At 43.9% G+C, this 21,031-nt stretch overlaps 2 protein-coding genes and 1 long non-coding RNA gene across 3 annotated transcripts in view; 1 reads left to right on the top strand and 2 right to left on the bottom strand.

Moving 5' to 3' along the window:
• Positions 1 to 276: 276 nt before the first annotated feature.
• Positions 277 to 4,731, bottom strand: pnp4a (purine nucleoside phosphorylase 4a). Its single transcript, XM_068315486.1, has 7 exons — positions 4,590 to 4,731; positions 3,466 to 3,629; positions 2,562 to 2,665; positions 1,855 to 2,030; positions 1,384 to 1,574; positions 637 to 716; positions 277 to 540 (listed from the first exon to the last, which is right to left on the bottom strand). The coding sequence occupies exons 1-7, from the start codon at positions 4,610 to 4,612 to the stop codon at positions 394 to 396; spliced, it is 885 nt and encodes a 294-aa protein (XP_068171587.1). The 5' UTR covers positions 4,613 to 4,731; the 3' UTR covers positions 277 to 393.
• Positions 4,732 to 13,054: 8,323 nt separating this feature from the next.
• On the bottom strand, positions 13,055 to 17,010 carry LOC137595589 (aflatoxin B1 aldehyde reductase member 4-like). Its single transcript, XM_068315798.1, has 7 exons — positions 16,573 to 17,010; positions 15,284 to 15,471; positions 14,811 to 14,915; positions 14,435 to 14,531; positions 13,947 to 14,046; positions 13,723 to 13,852; positions 13,055 to 13,568 (listed from the first exon to the last, which is right to left on the bottom strand). The coding sequence occupies exons 1-7, from the start codon at positions 16,856 to 16,858 to the stop codon at positions 13,407 to 13,409; spliced, it is 1,068 nt and encodes a 355-aa protein (XP_068171899.1). The 5' UTR covers positions 16,859 to 17,010; the 3' UTR covers positions 13,055 to 13,406.
• A 234-nt stretch (positions 17,011 to 17,244) lies between these two features.
• Positions 17,245 to 21,031, top strand: part of LOC137595590 (uncharacterized) — a 3,960-nt gene continuing 173 nt past the window's right edge. Inside the window, exons 1-2 of the long non-coding RNA XR_011035447.1 lie at positions 17,245 to 17,379; positions 19,788 to 21,031. The exon at positions 19,788 to 21,031 is cut by the window's right edge and continues 173 nt beyond it. This is a non-coding gene — a long non-coding RNA (uncharacterized lncRNA). The remainder of the gene's footprint in view (positions 17,380 to 19,787) is intronic.

Raw genomic sequence — 21,031 nt, 5'->3', positions numbered from 1 at the left:
GATGACTTTATTTATTAACAGGGAATGAACTCGGCTCATGAAGAAAGACTTCAACACAACACACAGAACAGACGCGAGACGTTCGTCATCCTGTTTTAATGAGATTAATGCGGATCAGAAATCAGTGGATTTCTTTACAAAATAAACCCCCATGAACACTGTACAAGAGGAAATATTGTCTTACATGACGAACCATAAAAACTTCATCTTTATATTAATATATACGATTAATAAAATACCATAAATTAATGCATGAACATATACCCTGATACAGAATTATTAGAACCATGTTGATATAAAAAAAAATTACCATTAAAAATCACTGCAGGATAACGATAGAAAACAGGACAACAGTCAGATCTGGACCAATCAGATCTGTGTTGGCTTTAGTTCCTAGACAGCATTATTGGCGTTGTTATTGATCTCCATCTTGCCGATCAGCTCAGTGATCAGCTGCTGCACCGTCTGAGAGCGGAGCCGCCCGACCTCCAGGACACCCTCGTGGTTCACCGAGTCCAGGTCGTCGTAGGACTTCACCACCTGCCAAAGGTCAGGGGTCATCTGTCATCTGACTGTCCATCCAATCATCCACCCACCCATCTATCCTTCTATACATGTATTGATCGGCGTACTTACCTTGTTGGTGATCAGAGATAGTCCGAACACCTTCAGACCACAGTGTGTTGCCACGACGACCTCAGGAGCCGTACTCATACCTGTTAACACATTAGGGGTCAGAACATTACAGCTGATACTAGTACTGTCACACTCTTACATGATTAACAATAGAGAGTTTACAGATGTGGAGGGGAGGAGCGACACAACATGATCTGAAATACACAACATGACACCCAACCTCACAGGTGTAGCGTAGAGAAACAAGGTAGACTGTCTTGCCCGAGGACACAACGACAAATGACTAGGGGAGCGGGATTCGAACCATCAATCCTACGATCATCGGACAATCTGCTCTACCACTGAGCCACTGCCGCCCCAATCGTTTAATTATTATGTTATAATATTTAGATCACATCTTATCATATTCCATAATGCTCTCAAAGTTAGCATTTTTGTACATACAGGTAAACTTTGGCGTAAGTCGTTTACATCAATTATTATTGAAAATACATTCTTAAGTCAAGTTCAAGTTTGGCCTGGAGATTAGTTAATTCAGCTAATGTCATTTTTCGACTCACGTCGAGTCTCATGGAACCAGTTAATGACGTAAGGCGAGGTTTACACATAATCCATCATCTCTCGATGATGATATCGATGCTCTGGATACTGGAAACTTCCACTTCCTCAGTGGACAGACCCCCTTTGTTGTGATCACCAGTAGGTTTGTGAGACCAGGTGTGGACCTGCCTAATTTCTGCGTCTTACCAACAGCGTCCACTCCCAGTCGGTGCAACATCTTGGCCTCTGCAATGCTCTCAAAGGTGGGTCCGCCCACCATGGCGTACACGCCCTCCTGCATGAGGTTGGCCACACCTTGCTGCTTGGCGATCTCTATCGCCATCCGAGACAGACCTTTGTCATAGCAACCGGACATAGCTGGGAAACGAGGTCCAAATCTGTAAACAACAAACAATAAATAACATCGTCCACAACAGACACAGGGTTGGTTGACACCAAAGTCCATGAAGTTCTCCTCCTGGTAGGAGGTAGATCCCTCAACACAAACTACCTCTACCAGTCAACGCCACTGGTTCCAGTCGCAAGTGAGTTGGCGCAGTTCAAAGTCCAACGTGGTCACCAAGAGCAACGGGTTAAATACAAACAACCAATAAACAAAATCCACCATCAATAACTAGGAAACAAACAATGTGTCTCCGGGTGTGCGTTTCTGCTTACTTGTCATCATTGGGTCCACTCAGCGGGTTCAGACCAACCAGTCCAGGGAAGTTGATGTGGTCCTTGATGATCATGATGTCACCTGGCTGGAGGCCGTCAGCCAATGACCCGGCAGCATTCGTCACGATCAAAGTCTCCACCCCCAACAGCTTGAAGACACGGACTGGAAACGTTGTCTGACGGACAGACAGACAGACGGACAGACAGACAGACAGACAGACAGACAGACAGACAGACAGACAGACAGACAGACAGACAGACAGACAGACAGACAGACAGGTTGATTAACAGCTGAGACGTTGCTTGTTCTTCAGGTGGGCTATGAAAGGCTCAGGTGTTATTTTGTCCTCAGTGCTGCCTTCCAGGCAGAACTCCCTCTCTCCTGTTTGAACATGGGGATTGTTTTGGTGTGTCTGAGCTTAAGGAGGATTCTGTAGAGCACAGACTCTGGGTATTAATGACATTCCACACAGCACTAAGAAGAGAGCAGTCAGGTATTCTGAGCGTGACCGTCACCCTGAGTGATCCAGAGGAGCAACAACGGTGGCATTCAGCAGTCTGCTAAAAGGCTGCATGTGACCGAATTCATGCATGACCTAAGCTGTCCTAAGCTATGTGTGTGTGTGTGTGTGTGTGTGTGTGTGTGTGTGTGTGTGTGTGTGTGTGTGTGTGTGTGTGTGTGTGTGTGTTTGTGTGTGTGTGTGTACCTTGCACAGTGAATGACCTTCATACATGTGGAAGCGACCCTGCATGCACACACACGTCTTCCCTTTCAACTCCCCGAACACCAGCCGACCTGCATGACCTTGAACTAGAAGAAGAGTCAGAACCAAAACGAGTCAAACTGATTCAGTCATCTTCTTCAGAACAGAGGTCAGAAATACAAATTTAGACTCTACATGACTCAAGTACACAAGGTCAACATGTCAAGGACTTGAGGAATCCTGATCGTCTCTGTAGATGTAGGCGGCGCCGCCTCTTCAACACGTCTACTTTGTGTGAACATCTGATCTGATCGTCTACACGTATGTCAGGATCAGGATTCACACGTTCACGAGACGTTGGAGACGTCGTTGTGAAAACAGCAGGTTTTCACGACAGAATGACCCTGTGTCATGACACGGAGACCTCATCTCCTAATCAGGGTCAAGTACAACAGACGCTGGCAAATCTACACACACACACACACACACACACACACACACACACACACACACACACACACACACACACACACACACACACACACACACACACACACACACACACACACACACATAATAATAAAAATAAAAATGTGCAATGATGCCTGTGATGTTCACGTGGACTCTGTCTGTAACGGTACCTGTGTGTCTGTAACGGTACCTGTGTCTGTAACGGTACCTGTGTCTGTAACGGTACCTGTGTCTGTAACGGTACCTGTGTGTCTGTAACGGTACCTGTGTGTCTGTAACGGTACCTGTGTCTGTAACGGTACCTGTGTGTCTGTAACGGTACCTGTGTGTCTGTAACGGTACCTGTGTCTGTAACGGTACCTGTGTGTCTGTAACGGTACCTGTGTGTCTGTAACGGTACCTGTGTCTGTAACGGTACCTGTGTCTGTAACGGTACCTGTGCTCTGAGGGAATCCTGGGATGTCAGAGTAGTGAAAGGAGTCCTGACACTTCAGGGTGTCAGCCAGCATGCCGAGTCCAGACCCACAAATGATGGCTACCTGTGGGCGGTGCTTTGTATGAGACTTCAACCAATCAGCTGTCTTTCTGTATTCATCATGACTGCAGAAGAAAGAAGGGAAGAAGTGGGGAATTACTTTAATTTAAATTAAAGTCAGAAGAATTAATTTTTATATGTGAATTCACTCTGAACAGTTAAGGATGCTTCCGCCAAAACATCATTGGTGACATCATCGACATCAACGGCGAGGCCCACTGCTACACTGTGTCACCGTAGTAGTAGTGATAGTACTGCTATTACCACTATAATAATAATAATAATAATAATAATAATAATAATAATGATAATGACGATAATAATAATGATAATAATAATAATAATAATAATAAAATAATAATAATAATAACGATAATAATAATAATAATAATAATAACGATAATGATAATAATAATATAATAATAATAATAATGATAACGATAATGATAATATAATAATAATAATAATAATAATAATGATAATGATAATAATAATAATAATAATAATAATAATAATAATAATAATAATAATAATAATAATAATAATAATAATAATAATAATAATAATAATAATAATAATGTAGTCTCTATCTTATAGCACCTTTAAAAATCAGACTGAACAATGGCAGGAAACTCAGATGACTCCTGTTCGTAAAACCAAACATTCATCAAAAGCTGGATTAAAAATATTTGGATATTTGATTTAAATTAAAAACCAAAAAAGCAAAAGTTTGTTTTGTTCAGGTTTTATAGTCAGAAGTGTGTCTAGAGCAGAAAACTGTCACGTCCAGTCCTGAATGTTGTGACAGCAGCAGTTTGGATCACAGCGACTCATCGTCTGAGGACTCCAATGCGTTTGGTTCTCGCTGATGATCAGAGTTTTCAGTCTGAAAGTATTTCCAGGAACTCCTGGGATGAAGTGGTTCCAGTATTTTTATATATTATGACACCAGCCTGTGAAACCGGCTGTGAACCAACAACATGGTGAAACACACACTGTTCTAAACACACAACAGACTCTCTTACCTGATTTGTTCCTTGCTGTGCATGATGGATGGATTCCAACCGACGGTGATGCTGAACGTGAAGACTGGTGTGAATCTGTGACTGAGTGTGTGTGTGTGTGTGTGTGTGTGTGTGTGAGTGTGAGTGTGAGTGTGTGTGGGTCTATGTGATGAAGGGCAGTCAGCTTGATGATCGCTCTACATATTTACTGGTCACATGCTCCTGATTGGCCAACAACTCATCCATTTATCAGCAGCAGCCAATGGGACGACAGCATTGTAGGACTGTGAGTGTGCATGCTGGTGAGTATCTTTTGGAATCCTTTGTGTAACCATGACGACAGCACCACTTTTGATGTGTATGTGGAATGTAGCTGGATTGTCACGTGTTCTAATTGTTATTGTGTGATTATTCTACTCTCTGCTCAAAGACGTCTCACACACACACACACACACACACACACACACACACACACACACACACACACACACACACACACACACACACACACACACACACACAGCTTTCTTTCTATTCTTCTGTATTTATATTTATTCTATGCAGACGATCCTCTACTCTTCATGTAACGTTTTGCTTAATAAGTGTTTAAATTGAAAAATGTTTAATATGGGGTGGGGCGGCACGGTGGTGCAGTGGGTGACTTTGGGCATGGACTTGTCACCTTCGGTAAGGATGGTCGGGTCCATCCTTACCCTCTGACCTTTGGGTGGTCGGGTCCACCCTTACCCTCTGACCTTTGGGTGGTCGGGTCCACCCTTACCCTCTGATCTTTGGGTGGTCGGGTCCATCCTTACCCTCTGACCTTTGGGTGGTCGGGTCCATCCTTACCCTCTGACCTTTGGGTGTTCGGGTCCACCCTTACCCTCTGACCTTTGGGTGGTCGGGTCCAGCCGTACCCTCTGACCTTTGGGTGGTCGGGTCCACCATTACCCTTTGACCTTTGGGTGGTCGGGTCCACCCTTACCCTCTGACCTTTGGGTGGTCGGGTCCACCCTTACCCTCTGACCTTTGGGAGGTCGGGTCCAGCCGTACCCTCTGACCTTTGGGTGGTCGGGTCCACCCTTACCCTCTGACCTTTGGGTGGTTGGGTCCACCCTTACCCTCTGACCTTTGGGTGGTCGGGTCCAGCCGTACCCTCTGACCTGGGCTCAGCCAATCAGAGCTGCCTAATGAGCAGCACCTCGTCAGTCAGTCTTCTCCTAATGAGAACTCCAAAAGGTCCCATGACCACCCACACATTTCCCATGTCTCCTTGGCGCTCTGATCAGCTGCTGCTGCTGAGGCTCATGTGCAACCACTGAGCAGAGGTGGACCAGAACCAGAACCTGACCTGACCTGTGCATCCATCTGACCCCTCCAGCCAGCACAGCATATCACACCCCCACCCAAAGACAGCCTACGTTAACGTCTGCCAATGCTCACCACGAAGGTGTTGCTGTAATGAAATCTGTCAGACGTCAAAACCAAGACCCGAAAAAAGAAGAAAGACCCGAAACGGAAACTCAGAAGTCACATGTAGGACGACAACACATGACACCGATAACGCTCTCTGGTGTCTGAAAATAAAACCAACGCACTCTCATTCATTAGTTAGTCTCATGTTTTAGTCTGAATGACCGCTGTGGCTGTGTGTGTGTGTGTGTGTGTGTGTGTGTGTGTGTGTGTGTGTGTGTGTGTGTGTGTGTGTGTGTGTGTGTGTGTGTTTGACCGTTAACAGAAGCCATGTGGAAGCTAGTAAGCAGGTTAATGAGAAGAGCAGCGCTGGTTGTTAGAGGCATGTCTGCGTCTGTCAGTATAAATGTTGTATTTCACGACATCACACACGTCCAGCTATGAACGAATGCTTCTAGTTAGCGGCTCAGCTAACAAACGCAACAGAACACGTTACACACGGGACCGTCTGCTGAGACGTCCTCCCAGCTACGCTACCACCACGCTGTCACGCAACAGTTAGCTTTCAATGGACAATGGAATGGTTATTTACCTGTTTAACTGAAACAACTTTAATGACAAAGGCACACACACACACACACACACACACACACACATGCACACACACACACACACACAGACACACGCACACACGCACACACACACACACACACACACACACACACACACACACACACACACACACACACACACACACACACACACACAGGTTGAATTTTTTTTGACATTTTTCACAGGTCATTTGAACCAGGTGTTGGTCTGAAAAAGAAACCTTGAAATGGACCTTTAAACCACACGTGTCAAACTCAAGGCCCGGGGGCCAAATGTGCCCTCCATGTCATTTAATGTGGCCCGCGAGAACATAAAAAATTCAGAGTGTCTAAAAATAAATAGGTAATAAATGTGTTTTGACGAAAACTACATTTCCCACAATGCAGTAGTTCAGCCCATTTTAACTCTGACTAAACGTAGTGAACAAAGTTAACGTCCTAACTTGTGTCTGATGTTATTTTTCTTTATTGATTGATAGTTTGATCCTTGATTGATGGAGTTCTGTGGGTTTAATAACCTGACAAATGAAAAGGATTTATGTTAGAACAGAGAAACAAACAAACATGTTTTTTCTGTCTAACTGTAATGTTTGGAACTAGAATCAGTCAGAAATTCAGTTATTTAACATTAAGGAGTAGTTACATTTAGTTACATTACACTGAGTTACATTTAGTTACATTTATTAGTTACATTAAGGAGTAGTTACATTTAGTTACATTACACTGAGTAACATTTAGTTACATTTATTAGTTACATTAAGGAAGAGTTACATTTAGTTACATTACACTGAGTTACATTTAGTTACATTTATTAGTTACATTAAGGAGTAGTTACATTTAGTTACATTACACTGAGTTACATTTAGTTACATTTATTAGTTACATTAAGGAGTAGTTACATTTAGTTACATTACACTGAGTTACATTTAGTTACATTATTAGTTACATCTGGCCCTTTGAGGACAGCCGTGATGCTGATGTGGCCCCCAGCGAGGATGAGTTTGACCCCCTGGTCTAAACCATATGGAGAGTTGAACCTTCACTTTGTCATCACTAACATAGATACAGACAAAGTCTGTCAATATTTGTGATTGATCAGAAAGGACATGGACATGTTTGACGGACATGTTTAGTTTTTACTATTTCTACATGGAATCAATGACTTTTTGACCAAAACCCAGTTATTATAGGCTGTTCTTGGTCAGTAGCTAAACTCTGATGTAGGAAGTATTTTTCTATCACGTTCATTCTAAATAAAATATGTTCTAGATCTTCAGTAATCTCCATCAGAAATCTAATCAGCAGTGTGTTGTAGTTTGAGTGTCATCTGTTGTGGGTCCAGCTGATCAAGCTGTGTGTTTAATGCCCGACTGACGGCCCAACATTATCGCATTCCTTAGCCTCAGCTAAAATGTGAGACACGCTGTCAAGTCCATTTAAACGTCATTCAGATGTTTGGCATTCTTGGTTGTATGTCAGCGACGAGAAGCCGAGTCTTGCTCTTTGTCATAAGGTTAGCGAGGCCACAGTATATCAAGACATCATGTGTACAGTAATAACATTAGGGAATAGTAGTAATAGGAAATATTGCGGGTCACGTTCTCCAAATTCTCATTCGTGGTATTACAGCTGTGTTCTATGAGGACCTGAGGGGTTAACGAATGACTAGCGCCATCCCATAGTAATCAGAGAAGTTTTCAGAAATAAATATCTCTCTCGACCTGAAAAAATCTTTATAACAGTGGTTTCTTTCTTTGGGAGCACGGTGGTGCAGTGTCACCTCACAGCCAGAGGGTTGTGGGTTCAAGTCCTTCTGTGTAGACTTTATGTTCTCCCCGTGTCTGTGTGGGTTCTCCCTGGGTTCTCCCTGGGATCTCTCTGGTTTCTCCCTGGTTTCTCTCTGGTTTCTCTCTGGTTTCTCCCTGGGTTCTCCCTGGTTTCTCCCTGGGTTCTCCCTGGGTTCTCTCTGGTTTCTCTCTGGTTTCTCTCTGGTTTCTCCCTGGGTTCTCCCTGGGTTCTCTCTGGTTTCTCTCTGGGTTCTCCCTGGGTTCTCCCTGGTTTCTCTCTGGTTTCTCTCTGGTTTCTCTCTGGTTTCTCTCTGGTTTCTCCCTGGGTTCTCCCTGGGTTCTCTCTGGTTTCTCTCTGGGTTCTCCCTGGGTTCTCCCTGGTTTCTCTCTGGTTTCTCTCTGGTTTCTCCCTGGGTTCTCCCTGGGTTCTCTCTGGTTTCTCTCTGGGTTCTCCCTGGGTTCTCTCTGGTTTCTCTCTGGTTTCTCTCTGGGTTCTCTCTGGTTTCTCTCTGGGTTCTCCCTGGGTTCTCTCTGGTTTCTCTCTGGGTTCTCTCTGGTTTCTCTCTGGTTTCTCTCTGGGTTCTCCAGTTTGCTCCAACCACCAAAAACATGCAGCTGAGGTGAATTGTTCAATCCAATCCAAATGTGTGTGTGTGAATGTGAATGGTTGTTTGTCTCTTGTGTGGTCCTGCGATATGCTGACGTCACGTCCAGGGTGTACCCCACCTCTTACTCGTAACCTGCTAGGATAGGCCTTAGCAACATGGAAGACTTGCACAAATGAAGCATGATGGTAAAAAAAAAAGGTTCTGTGTAAAAAAAAATTTTGACTAAATGTTGGCTGTGTGTTTTAGAAGGTAGGTAGGTAGGTAGGTAGGTAGGTAGGTAGGTAGGTAGGTAGGTAGGTAGGTAGGTAGGTAGGTGTGACGTAGGTTTTTTCTTTTTCTCTCAGAGTATTGAATTATCAGGAATAACTGACCTACATTTGACTGATAGTGTTCCTTCATAGTGGACCAGCTAGCCCTCTGTGGAAACAGTTTGGACTGATGTAGATTCAACACCTGTAGCATTATTATAATTATAATTATAATTATATTATAATAATTATTATATAATTATTATTATTATATAATTATAATAATAATAATAATTATAATAATTATTATTACTATGCAGTGACAGAGTTTTCTTACAGGTAGTCTATTGTCTACATCGCTGCTCTAACTTTCAACCTGACCTGTGTTGCATTCAGTCTCCATGTTAATGAACGTGTCAATGAACAGAAATGCATTGTGGGTTCGTTTCCTGCTCAGAAGTTCAGAGATGTGGAGAAAAGAAGGAGGAAACGCTGAAGATGACGCCAACAGGAAAAGACCAAAAGACCACAGGACGTCTGTAAGAGTATTCATGCATTTACAGACTGACGTTTTTAAAACATGAAATGGCTCTCAACTCTACTGTTGAAATACCTGTTTGACATGAGTTTGAACAGGTGAGGCACACACACCACGCTCATCCGGGATAACCCAGAAAATATTTTGGATCAGATTACAGCACTCAAACAATTGCGATGTGTTTGGTTCTCATACATCAGTAAGTTTTAGTTCCAACAAATGGTTAAATGATCAGTTTGGTCCTTGGGGTACAATAATTGCTCATGCTGTTATTCCTGTTGTAATTGTGCTTGTGTGTTACATGTATGCAAATCTTTATTTACAGATGGAAAACTGGGATAATGGGAGGAGAAAAAACAATGGACATCAAAATACCATTTTCAGCCAGAGACTGAAAACAATGGCATGATACAAGATTTTAGTTTTACTGTGTTGTACCATTTGTTTGTTATGTTTTTGAAAGTATGCAGTTGCACTTAAAACTCTGTAAAACTGTGGAACAGGATTAGACTCTCAAAGCCGGTGTTAGCACTTGGTGTCAAAAAGGAGGAATGAGCTGAAATAATAGTTTCTAGAGATCTCTGTGGTTAAGGGTTTGACAAACAGCCTGGTTTGTGGGGTTATTCAGAGGGTACGTATATGGGGCAATTCACTGAACCTGGGGTAATCAGAAGGCCAAGTCAGAAGATGGTCATGAGTGGTGAATTCATCACAGGGTGTTGATGGTGGATGGGCTGGGTGCCATTAATTCTACATCTATTGTTTGCTTGACCTGAATGGTATGAAGCTGACATTGCTCCTATTGATTTCAATCTGCCTCCTGGTCACGATGGAGTTCTACTGGCATTCGATTGTGCACCATTAAGTTCTCCTACAGACGCTTTGCAGTGGTGCATGGGTTTTGTGTTGGTGTGGGCTCTCCTCCAGACACCTGCCACGTGTCCTCACTTACTTCTTGACATCCATGACCATCTATGGCGAATACAGTTGGGTCATTACAACGTCCACTGTGTGGTCAACCTCCATGTGAACAATATGGTCCCGCAGGTTACTCAGAACAGTGTCATGGTACAAGGTGGGAGGTGGTCTGTGTCTACGCTCAATTTGAGAGATGACATGTTTTATATACTGGTCAGCTCTTTGTTTATTTAGGACCTCTGCCTAAGTTAGATTAGCAACGGCTGGAAGACCTTCAAACTAGTGTTGTTTTATCTAACCTTTGACCAGACATTCACCCAGAGTGACATTATCAGTACTACTTTAAAGTTATGGCTGGCACTATAGGACAGCCGTAACCACAAGACATGTCAGGGTTCAGCAGACCAGAAGTCTTCAGTCCTCAGACACCTGGAGCAGACCAGAATCAATCAATCAATCAATCAATCAATCAATCAATCAAATTTTATTGATAGAGCGCTTAATCTTGGCAACAGACATTTCAAAGCGCTTTTACAGACACCTGGAACAGACCAGAACTCTCTGGTCCTCAGACACCTGGAACAGACCAGAACTCTCTGGTCCTCAGACACCTGGAACAGACCAGAACGCTCTGGTCCTCAGACACCTGGAACAGACCAGAACGCTCTGGTCCTCAGACATTTTCGGTGAATCCAGAAACAGCACAAGACAAAGATGTCAGATTTCAGCCAATCACAGTTTATTGAACAGACAGAATGAAATGAAACATAAACTCTGTAGTGGGTTAATTCACTGGACTCAGATCTACCTAAGAGGAAGTCTAATCATTGAAGAACCGAGTCTAAACTGACTGGTCTCTCAGGACATTCCGTGTTAAACACAAATAAGGACAATTTGCAGTAAAAATGTGTTTTATGTTGTTAAGTTTGTCTCCCTCTGGTGGCTGGAGGTTCCAGCCTGAAGTTCACAGCTGCTGCAACAACAGGACGTTAGTTTGTGTCGCTGTGATTTGACTGAAGCCTTGACAAGTGGAGCAGTATTACTTATTAACATAGTGTGTGTGTGTGTGTGTGTGTGTGTGTGTGTGTGTGTGTGTGTGTGTGTGTGTGTGTGTGTGTGTGTGTGTGTGTGTGTGTGTGTGTGTGTGTGTGTGTGTGTGTGTGGTGACTTATTGGTGATTGTGTATCTGTTGCATCATGCAGACATTCTTTGCAGATCGCACACACACCCACCCACACACACACACACACACACACACACACACACCCACCCACCCACACACACACACACACACACACACACACACACACACACACACACACACACACACACACACACACACACACACACACACACACACACACACACACACACACACAGATGATTTATAAATGTAACTTTTTAAATATTCTTTAATATAACTCTCTTTAAACGAACACAACAGGTCACTTAGTAGTTTTATTAGAACTGAACAAATTCATGGATAGTCAACAGACAGAGAGACAGACAGACAGACAGACAGACAGAGGGACCCTCCCCTAGTGGCACCAGAATACTGGATGACCTGGTTCTGGGTTTTCCTGACTGTCCCTCAGTCCTTGTGGACTCTGACCCCTCCTTGTTTTTTCCACCTTTGTCCTGAGGCACGTTTTCCCCTCTGCTCATGTGGTCGATGCCCAAATCGAAGGGAAATGAGTTCTAGCTTATTCAAGAGTAGACTAAAAGCCCTCCTCCGATAGAGCCTACTATTACAAATAACAGATTCTACTAGATAAGCTGCGGTAGGCCTAGACTGCTGAGGGTATCTGTCTGTCTGCCCCATTAAAGGGAGTTACTTCGGAGCTTCTATCACGTATCTTTCTTTGCTTTTGTAATTTGCCAGTAATATTAAATCATACTTTTCGTTGGTAAGAAACTACTGCTGTCTTTGTCCTGTTTGACAGGTGGTGAACAAGTATGGAAGACAGGAAATTCAAAGGCCTGGAAATCCCACCCCCACTTCAGCAACTACGGCACAATATGGACTGGAAATTCTATCCGGCCTCTTTTCCTTTCCCTGTCTCTATCCCCAGGTTTTCTTTTTCACCCAACCGGTAAAAGCGGATGACCCCCCTCCACAGTCTGGGTCCTGCCCGGAGTTTCTTCCTCAATGAGGGAGTTTTTCCCCGCCACCGTTGCTTATGCTGCTCTGGAGGGCATTGTTGGGATTCTCTGTTAAAGCGCTTCGAAATGTCTGCTGATGTGATTAATCTCTATATCAATAAAACTTGATTGATTGATGTAGGACAAGCTGACGAACACCAACAGAAAGACAACCAGAACCTGTCGTCGCCCACACACTCAAACAAACCGCCATCATAACGTAATTGTCCAAAATATGTTTTATTCATTACAATTTAAAAATTAATCAAACAATTTTCCTCTTCTTTCACCACCAGTCGTCTCTCAGTTAAAATATCACCTGGTTCTGTCGTCACAAATCAATCCACTTTGCTGCATTGGTCACTTTTTAGCTCAATAAACAATGTTAGAACAAGAATTTGATGTTTGAATCGTATCTAACCCAGATTCTTTCAAAAGGAGAATAAATTATACTCCATAAATCCATCTTCATTGTGACTGAGTGACGCTACGGTTATTGAATCAGGTGATCCCGGGTTAGAGAGCTTTAAACACACTGTCTCCAGTAGGACGAGTGGACTCTCTGTCTGGACTCTATCTGAAGTAGTTGGGACACTCGTGGGCCACCAGCTTCCAGGCCTCGTCGAAGGCAGAGACCACTCTCTGGTCCAAAGGACCCTCCTCTGCAGCGTCTAGGTTCTGCTGAAGCTGCTCCATCGTTGACATCCCGATGATGACCCCATCACCAAGGTCACCCTGGAATCAGAGAGGTCAGAGGTTACAGAGAGAAGGTCTGCGTCACAGCATGTAACACAACAGCCGTCAGTCTCAACTCGGGACAAAGAAGAATGATTATATCGTCTCATCACCCTCGAAAAACATTTTGAAGCAACCCATTGTGAACAGGTACCTTCAGGTACGAGTGGTGATACATCCAGCGCATGGCAGCAGAGGTCAGGGTGGGTTTCTGCTCGCCGTAGGCCTCCTCCAAGGCCTGGAGAACCAGGTCTATTCCCTGGAAATGACTCTGCTTCCAGTACCTGACAGAAGGAGGAAGATCAACATCATCATCAGTCCCGCTGAGATGCTCTCACGCTGCTCTGCGGTGATAAACAATCATGTTGGATCGGTCACCTGTCCCGGTAGGCTGCTGCCCAGTTGTTACCGAAGAAGCGTCCCGCCGGCTGGGAGCCGTCCTTGTCTTCATAATGGTACTTCCCTGTCAGAAGACCACCTGCAAGTAGGAGCAGCATCTGATACCTGACCATGATGGATATGAGCTGAACATTTCAGAACGCTAACAACTGCTAAAAAGCAGCTTGAGTTCCAGCTGAGGTCGATGGAAACCAGTTCAGCTAAACCTCGTCTGAGGTTGTCAACTTGTATAATTGAGAACGATATAATATAATAATAATAACAATAATAATATTATTGAGATCTGGACTGAGATCTTTCACTTGAGTGAACAATTGAGATCCAAGTAGAGTCTGATATCAGTTTAGCTAGTGGTCAGGACATGAGAGCATTACAGTAATAACACAGGTATCAGCATTTGTGTTGCCTTTAAGAGGGAACACTCCAACGGTGACCCCAAGCAGCACCACAGTTAGAATATACAGTACCTGCTAGAGGATTGTATGCATAGAACTTCATTCCATAGTATCTCAAACATGGCAGCAACTCTGTCTCAACCTGTCTCGTAGTGGCATTGTACATTCCCTGCAAAAGTCGGAAAAAACTACGTAAGAATGGAAGCACAGTCAACAGGGTAAGACAGTTAAATTAGTCCAACAGCCTCCAGGAAGGACCAGAGGGCGTCGTGACCAGATCGTCTACGGTTTCTGTGGTAAACGCTGAGCTATGAATAATCAGTTGTACGAGTTTGATCGGTTGTGACACGTTCTAAACACGACACTTAGAGGTATTCATGCTAAAGACCCCAACATGGACACGTCAGACACGTCACTGGACACAGACAGGATGGGGGTTGAAGCTTACCTGATACACCGAGGGAACGATCCAGTTGTTGTGTCTGCAGATACACACGATCTCAGACACCTCCCAGGACGCGTAGTTGGACAGACCGAACTCCTTGAACTTCCCCTGAGGACACATGTGGAGAACACCGATAAAGACCCAGAGAGGAGCCAGAGGCGCTCAACAGTCTTTGTTATCTGAGGTAGCCATCAAATAGACTTAACGTTAGTTAGTTAGTTAGTTAGTTAGTTAGTTAGTTAGTTAGTTAGTTAGTTAGTTAGTTAGTTAGTTAGTTAGTTAGTTAGTTGGTTGGTTAGTTAGTAGTACAGTCGTAGAACCAACACTACTGGTAACTCATCACCTACTGGTGATAAAAACACGTGATTCCAGCAGGGTCAAAGAGTCACACCTAATCCATGGAGATCCACGCCACGCTCTGGAACCAACAACCTCCTGACCCTGTTCTGTCTGGGGGGGTGAGTGTGTGTCCTCACCTCTTTGTGCAGCGCGTCACAGGCTCTCAGCGTGTCCTGGATGGGGTTCTGGTGGTCCGGGGCGTGGAGGTAGAACAGGTCCACACAGTCCATCTGCAGCCTCTGCAGGGAGGTGTCCAGCTGGGCCCGGACGCTCTCCGGCTTCAGGGTCTTCCCGTCCCACGGGTTCGCCTTGGTGGAGATGCGCACTGGTGCACAGAGTGGTTTGTTCAGTAACTATACTTAACTATAACTATACTAACTAATACTCTGACACGTGACAGACAATATTCTAGACTTTTATTCTATTCTAGACTTTAACAACCCTGGAGTAGGGGTGTCAAAGTCATTTCTCATTGGAGGCCACATCAGCGTCACGGCTGTCCTCAAAGGGCCAGATGTAACTAATAAATGTAACTAAATGTAACTCAGTGTAATGTAACTAAATGTAACTACTCCTTAATGTAACTAATAAATGTAACTAAATGTAACTCAGTGTAATGTAACTAAATGTAACTACTCCTTAATGTAACTAATAAATGTAACTAAATGTAACTCAGTGTAATGTAACTAAATGTAACTACTCCTTAATGTAACTAATAAATGTAACTAAATGTAACTCAGTGTAATGTAACTAAATGTAACTACTCCTTAATGTAACTAATAAATGTAACTAAATGTAACTCAGTGTAATGTAACTAAATGTAACTACTCCTTAATGTAACTAATAAATGTAACTAAATGTAACTCAGTGTAATGTAACTAAATGTAACTACTCCTTCATGTAACTAATAAATGTAACTAAATGTAACTCAGTGTAATGTAACTAAATGTAACTACTCCTTAATGTTAAATAACTGAATTTCTGACTGATTCTCGTTCCAAACATTACAGTTAGACAGAAAAAACATGTTTGTTTGTTTCTCTGTTCTAACATAAATCCTTTTCATTTGTCAGGTTATTAAACCCACAGAACTCCATCAATCAAGGATCAAACTATCAATCAATAAAGAAAAATAACATCAGACACAAGTTAGGACGTTAACTTTGTTCACAACGTTTAGTCAGAGTTAAGATGGGATGAACTACTGCATTGTGGGAAATGTAGAAATAGGTCAAAGCACACTTTTGATCTACTGATTTTTAGACACAAGTTATGCTCTCGCAGGCCACATAAAATGACGTGGTGGGCCACATTTGGCCCCCGGGTCCTGAGTTTCACACCTGTGTTCTAGAAGAACCTAGACGTTCTATTACAGGTGGGGTTCCGTTTCTTTTCGGAACCCCGTCTGACGTCACACGCGCGTCACCTGTCCGGGGCAGCCCCAGCTGTCCAATCGCAGCCTCCGACTTGCCCTCCGCGTACATGAAGGCCGTGTCCAGGTGGTCGTGTCCGCGGGCCCGGAACGCCCCCACCATGTCGCGGGTCAGCTGCAGCGACGCCCGGCCGCCGAACGCCATGGTCCCCAGGAGGGTGGCGGGGCGCGGGGCGGCGGACATGTTCCGGCGCACCTCCAGCGGGGGGGAACGGATCACGGAGAGTCTGACGCGGGGAGTCCGGCGGATCGTCTGCAGCCCTCGGCAGACCGCGATCATGTTACGCACCCCAGACCACGTGACGTGACGTAAGGAGCGGCTTCTTCTCTGGTTCCTGGTCCAGCTCTCTACTGTTTCCAGGTCAGTCCTGGAACTTCTTCCTGCGGCATCGGAGCCAATGAGGTGCGTCTGAGTCTGAGTCTCCACCCACTGACGTGACGTGAACCCGTCGGTACACACCTGGAGCTCTGACCCCCCTGGCTCCTGTCGGTGGACTTCAAGGACCGGAGGACCGGGCGAGGACCGGAGGAGGACCGGACGAGGACCGGAGGAGGACCGGAGGAGGACCGGACGAGGACCGGAGGAGGACCGGAGGAGGACCGGAGGAGGACCGGAGGAGGACCGGAGGAGGACCGGAGGAGGACCGGAGGAGGACCGGAGGAGGACCGGAGGAGGACCGGAGGAGGACCGGAGGAGGACCGGAGGAGGACCGGAGGAGGACCGGACGGCTCAGTGTTGGTTCAGACTTCTTCTGGCTGACTGTAGTCACGTCCCGCGTTTGTGAGTTCATCTGTTAGTTGGTGAGTGAGTGAGTTAGTTAGTGAGTGAGTTAGTTAGTGAGTGAGTTAGTTAGTGAGTTAGTTCGTGAGTGAGTTAGTTAGTGAGTTAGTTCGTGAGTTAGTTAGTTAGTTAGTTAGTGTGTGAGTTAGTGAGTGAGTTAGTTAGTGAGTTTGTTAGTGAGTTAGTTAGTGAGTTAGTTCGTGAGTTAGTTACTGAGTTAGTTAGTTAGTTAGTGAGTTAGTTACTGAGTGAGTGAGTTAGTGAGTTAGTTCGTGAGTTAGTTACTGAGTGAGTTAATTAGTTAGTTAGTGAGTGAGTTAGTTAGTGAGTTAGTTAGTGAGTGAGTTAGTTACTGAGTGAGTTAGTTCGTGAGTTAGTGAGTAAGTTAGTTAGTGAGTTAGTTACTGAGTTAGTTGGTGAGTGAGTTAGTTCGTGAGTTAGTTAGTGAGTTAGTTAGTGAGTTAGTTAGTGAGTGAGTGAGTTAGTTGGTGAGTGAGTGAGTTAGCTAGTTAGTTAGTTACTGAGTGAGTTAGTTCGTGAGTTAGTTACTGAGTGAGTTAGTTAGTGAGTTAGTTAGTGAGTGAGTTTGAGTTAGTTCGTGAGTTAGTGAGTGAGTGAGTAAGTATGTTAGTGAGTTAGTTAGTGAGTTAGTTAGTGAGTGAGTTAGTTAATTAGGGAGTTAGTTAGTAAGTGAGTTAGTGACTTAGTTAGTATGTCAGTGAGTTAGTTAGTGAGTGAGTGAGTTACGTAGTTAGTGAGTGAGTTAGTTATGGAGTTAGTTAGTAAGTGAGTGAGTTAGTCACGGAGTTAGTCAGGGAGTTAGTTAGTGAGTGACTTAGTGACTTAGTTAGTGAGAGAGTTAGTTAGTGAGTGAGTTAGTTAGGGAGTTAGTGAGTTAGTTAGTTAGTTAGTGAGTGAGTGAGTTAGTTAGTCCACAACCATTGCAGATATGAAAGAGTTGGTTAGTTACGGATTTAGTCAGTTAAGGAGTTAGTTAGAGAGTTAGTGAGTTAGTTACTTAGTTAAGGAGTTAGTGAGTTAGTTACTTAGTTAAGGAGTTAGTGAGTTAGTTATTTACTTAGATAGTTAGTGAGTGAGTGCGTTACTTGGGGAGTTCGTGAGTGAGTTAGGAAGTTAGTGAGTGAGTTAGTTAGTTAGTGAGTGAGTGAGTTAGTTGGTTAGTTAATTAGGGAGTTAGTAAGTGAGTTAGTTAGTATGTGAGTTAGTTAGTGAGTGAGTGAGTGAGTTACGTATTTAGTGAGTGAGTTAGTTATGGACTTAGTCAGTTAGTGAGTGAGTCAGTTAGTGAGTGAGTTAGTTAGTGAGTGAGTTAGTTAGTAAGTGAGTGAGTTAGTAAGTAAGTGAGTTAGTCAGGGAGTTAGTTAGTGAGTGACTTAGTGACTTAGTGAGTGAGTTAGTTAGCGAGTTAGTGAGTGTGAGTTAGTAACATAGTTAGTCAGTTAGGGAGTTAGTGAGTGAGTTATTTAGTGAGTGAGTTAGTTAGGGAGTTATTGAGTGAGTTAGGGAGTTATTGAGTGAGTTACTTAGTTGTTAGTTAGTTAGGGAGTTAGTGAGTGAGTGAGTTAGTTAGTTAGTTAGTTAGTTACTTAGTTAGTTAGTCCACAACCATTGCAGATAGAAAGATGAAAGAGTTAGTTAGTTACGGATTTAGTCAGTTAAGGAGTTAGTTAGGGAGTTAGTGAGTTAGTTACTTAGTTAAGGAGTTAGTTAGTGAGTTAGTTATTTACTTAGATAGTTAGTTAGTGAGTGAGTTACTTGGGGAGTTCGTGAGTGAGTTCGTGAGTGAGTAAGGAAGTTAGTGAGTTAGTTAGTTAGTGGGTGAGTGAGTCAGTTAGTGAGTGAGTTAGTTGGTTAGTTAGTTAGTTAGTTAGTTAGTTAGTTAGTTAGTTAGGGAGTTAGTGAGTTAGTTAGTGAGTGAGGGAGGGAGTTAGTGAGTTAGTGAGTGAGTTAGGGAATTAGTGAGTAAGTTAGATAGGGAGTTAGTGAGTGAGTTAGTTAGTGAGTGACTTAGTTAGTTAGGGAGTTACAGAGTGAGTTAGTTAGTTAGTTGGTGAGTCAGTCCACAACCATTGCAGATAGAAAGATGAAACAAAAAGCACATGACTCAGTTAGCAAAGGGGATGAAAATGAGATGATGACCTTGACCTTGAGAAAACTAGGTCAAGGTCAAATTTCAACTTTTGTACACTCAGGAACCCGAATGGGACAGAAAGTCGAGGTAGAAGGACAGTGTGAGTAAGACCCACTAGCTTTGATCTATGGTCATAGCTAGTGCATAACTTTGACCTACCCTGAAAGGTCGAAGCTATGCACTAGTCAGGTACTACTTTCAGGGTACCCTGACCTACCCTGGAAGGCGGTCAGGGGTGTCGCAGGATGTTGCAGTCTCTGACTGCCTTGGTTCTAGTTTCAGGTGAAAACATTCTTCATGAGGCTCACAGACAGAAGAAACGTCACGTCTGTTGTGTTTCTGAGACCTTTGATAGATTTGATCCTTCAGTACGTCTCCACACAGACGACACACAGGTGTGTCTTTCACCTCTGTGAACACGTCCTCTGACCCCCACCTGGCTTCAACCCCCTGCTCTCAGCTCCACCTTCCGTTTAGCCATTTTTGATGAGGGGGGGCTGAAAGTTAACCTCTGCCCAGACTGAAACCGAGGCCTGATTGCTGCATGCAGTGACTTCGCGGGCTACCGTTGCATTGTGGGGAATGTAGTGTTGGTGCGTGCAAAACACCAGCGAGCCGGTTCTAATCATTTTGAACTTTTAGTTTGAACTTTTAACAGATCTTCACCACCTTGATGTTTTTCCTTTGGGCAGACAGACTTGTTCAGATCAACCAGAACATTTTACAAAGATTAAAACCTTGTTTTGTTTCATTCATTCATTTTTAATACCCCCGTCTTCTACTGTCGCGGGTTGCTGGACCTTATCCCAACGGACTGGGGGCGTGAGGCAGGCTACACTCCAGGCGCAACGCCAGCACATTTGCATCAGTGTCACATGTAGCCATGCACACATTTTATTCCATAGAGGAAATTAGTATTTCTGTTTATTTATTTAGAATAATATAAAAAAGTTCAATTTTAAGTGTCGCTTGGATTATTTTAGTTTATCCATCTATGTTGTATCGTCATGTTTATTCACAGGATGGTGACATCAATGCAGTATGAGGTCAACGAAACACACACACACACACACACACACACACACACATACACAAAGGAGAACAAATCAACACTGCAACTCTTCTGCAACCACAGGCTGACTTCATCCTTCAACCAGTGCGTGTGTGTGTGTGTGTGTGTGTGTGTGTGTGTGTGTGTGTGTGTGTGTGTGTGTGTGTGTGTGTGTGTGTGTGTGTGTGTGTGTGTGCACGCATTGGTCAGCATTGCATGTTGATTGCACTTCGTTACGGCAGAAAGCAGCCGGATGGTGTTGGAGGGAGTGTGTGTGTTTGTTTGTTTTGTTTGTTTCAGACGAGTGTGTGTGTGTGTGTGTGTGTGTGTGTGTGTGTGTGTGTGTGTGTGTGTGTGTGTGTGTGTGTGTGTGTGTGTGTGTGTGTGCGGAGGGGTGTTATTGCCTCAAGTTGCATTTGATAGTTGCACAGGAGAGCGATGAAACAGAGACGTGCACGATTGCGTTCAC

Source organism: Antennarius striatus, chromosome 5 (assembly GCF_040054535.1).
Source record: "Antennarius striatus isolate MH-2024 chromosome 5, ASM4005453v1, whole genome shotgun sequence".
In the NCBI taxonomy this organism is placed as follows: domain Eukaryota; kingdom Metazoa; phylum Chordata; class Actinopteri; order Lophiiformes; family Antennariidae; genus Antennarius; species Antennarius striatus.
Note: the sequence above shows the minus strand (reverse complement) of the source record. Positions and strands in the feature narration are given on the sequence as shown.

Bases quoted from the DNA above. Each gene is read 5' to 3' on its own strand.
- LOC137595589 (XM_068315798.1), bottom strand. From the start codon at position 16,858: ATGATCGCGGTCTGCCGAGGGCTGCAGACGATCCGCCGGACTCCCCGC. The intron at 14,916-15,283 runs GTGAGGACACAC...ATGTGTCCTCAG, and splicing joins GTGACGCGCTGCACAAAGAG to GGGAAGTTCAAGGAGTTCGG. The intron at 13,853-13,946 runs GTGACCGATCCA...TCCTTCTGTCAG, and splicing joins GCAGCAGCCTACCGGGACAG to GTACTGGAAGCAGAGTCATT.
- pnp4a (XM_068315486.1), bottom strand. From the start codon at position 4,612: ATGCACAGCAAGGAACAAATCAG. The intron at 2,031-2,561 runs GTACACACACAC...TCTGTCCGTCAG, and splicing joins AAGGTCATTCACTGTGCAAG to ACAACGTTTCCAGTCCGTGT. The intron at 1,575-1,854 runs GTAAGCAGAAAC...TGTTGTTTACAG, and splicing joins AGTGGACCCAATGATGACAA to ATTTGGACCTCGTTTCCCAG.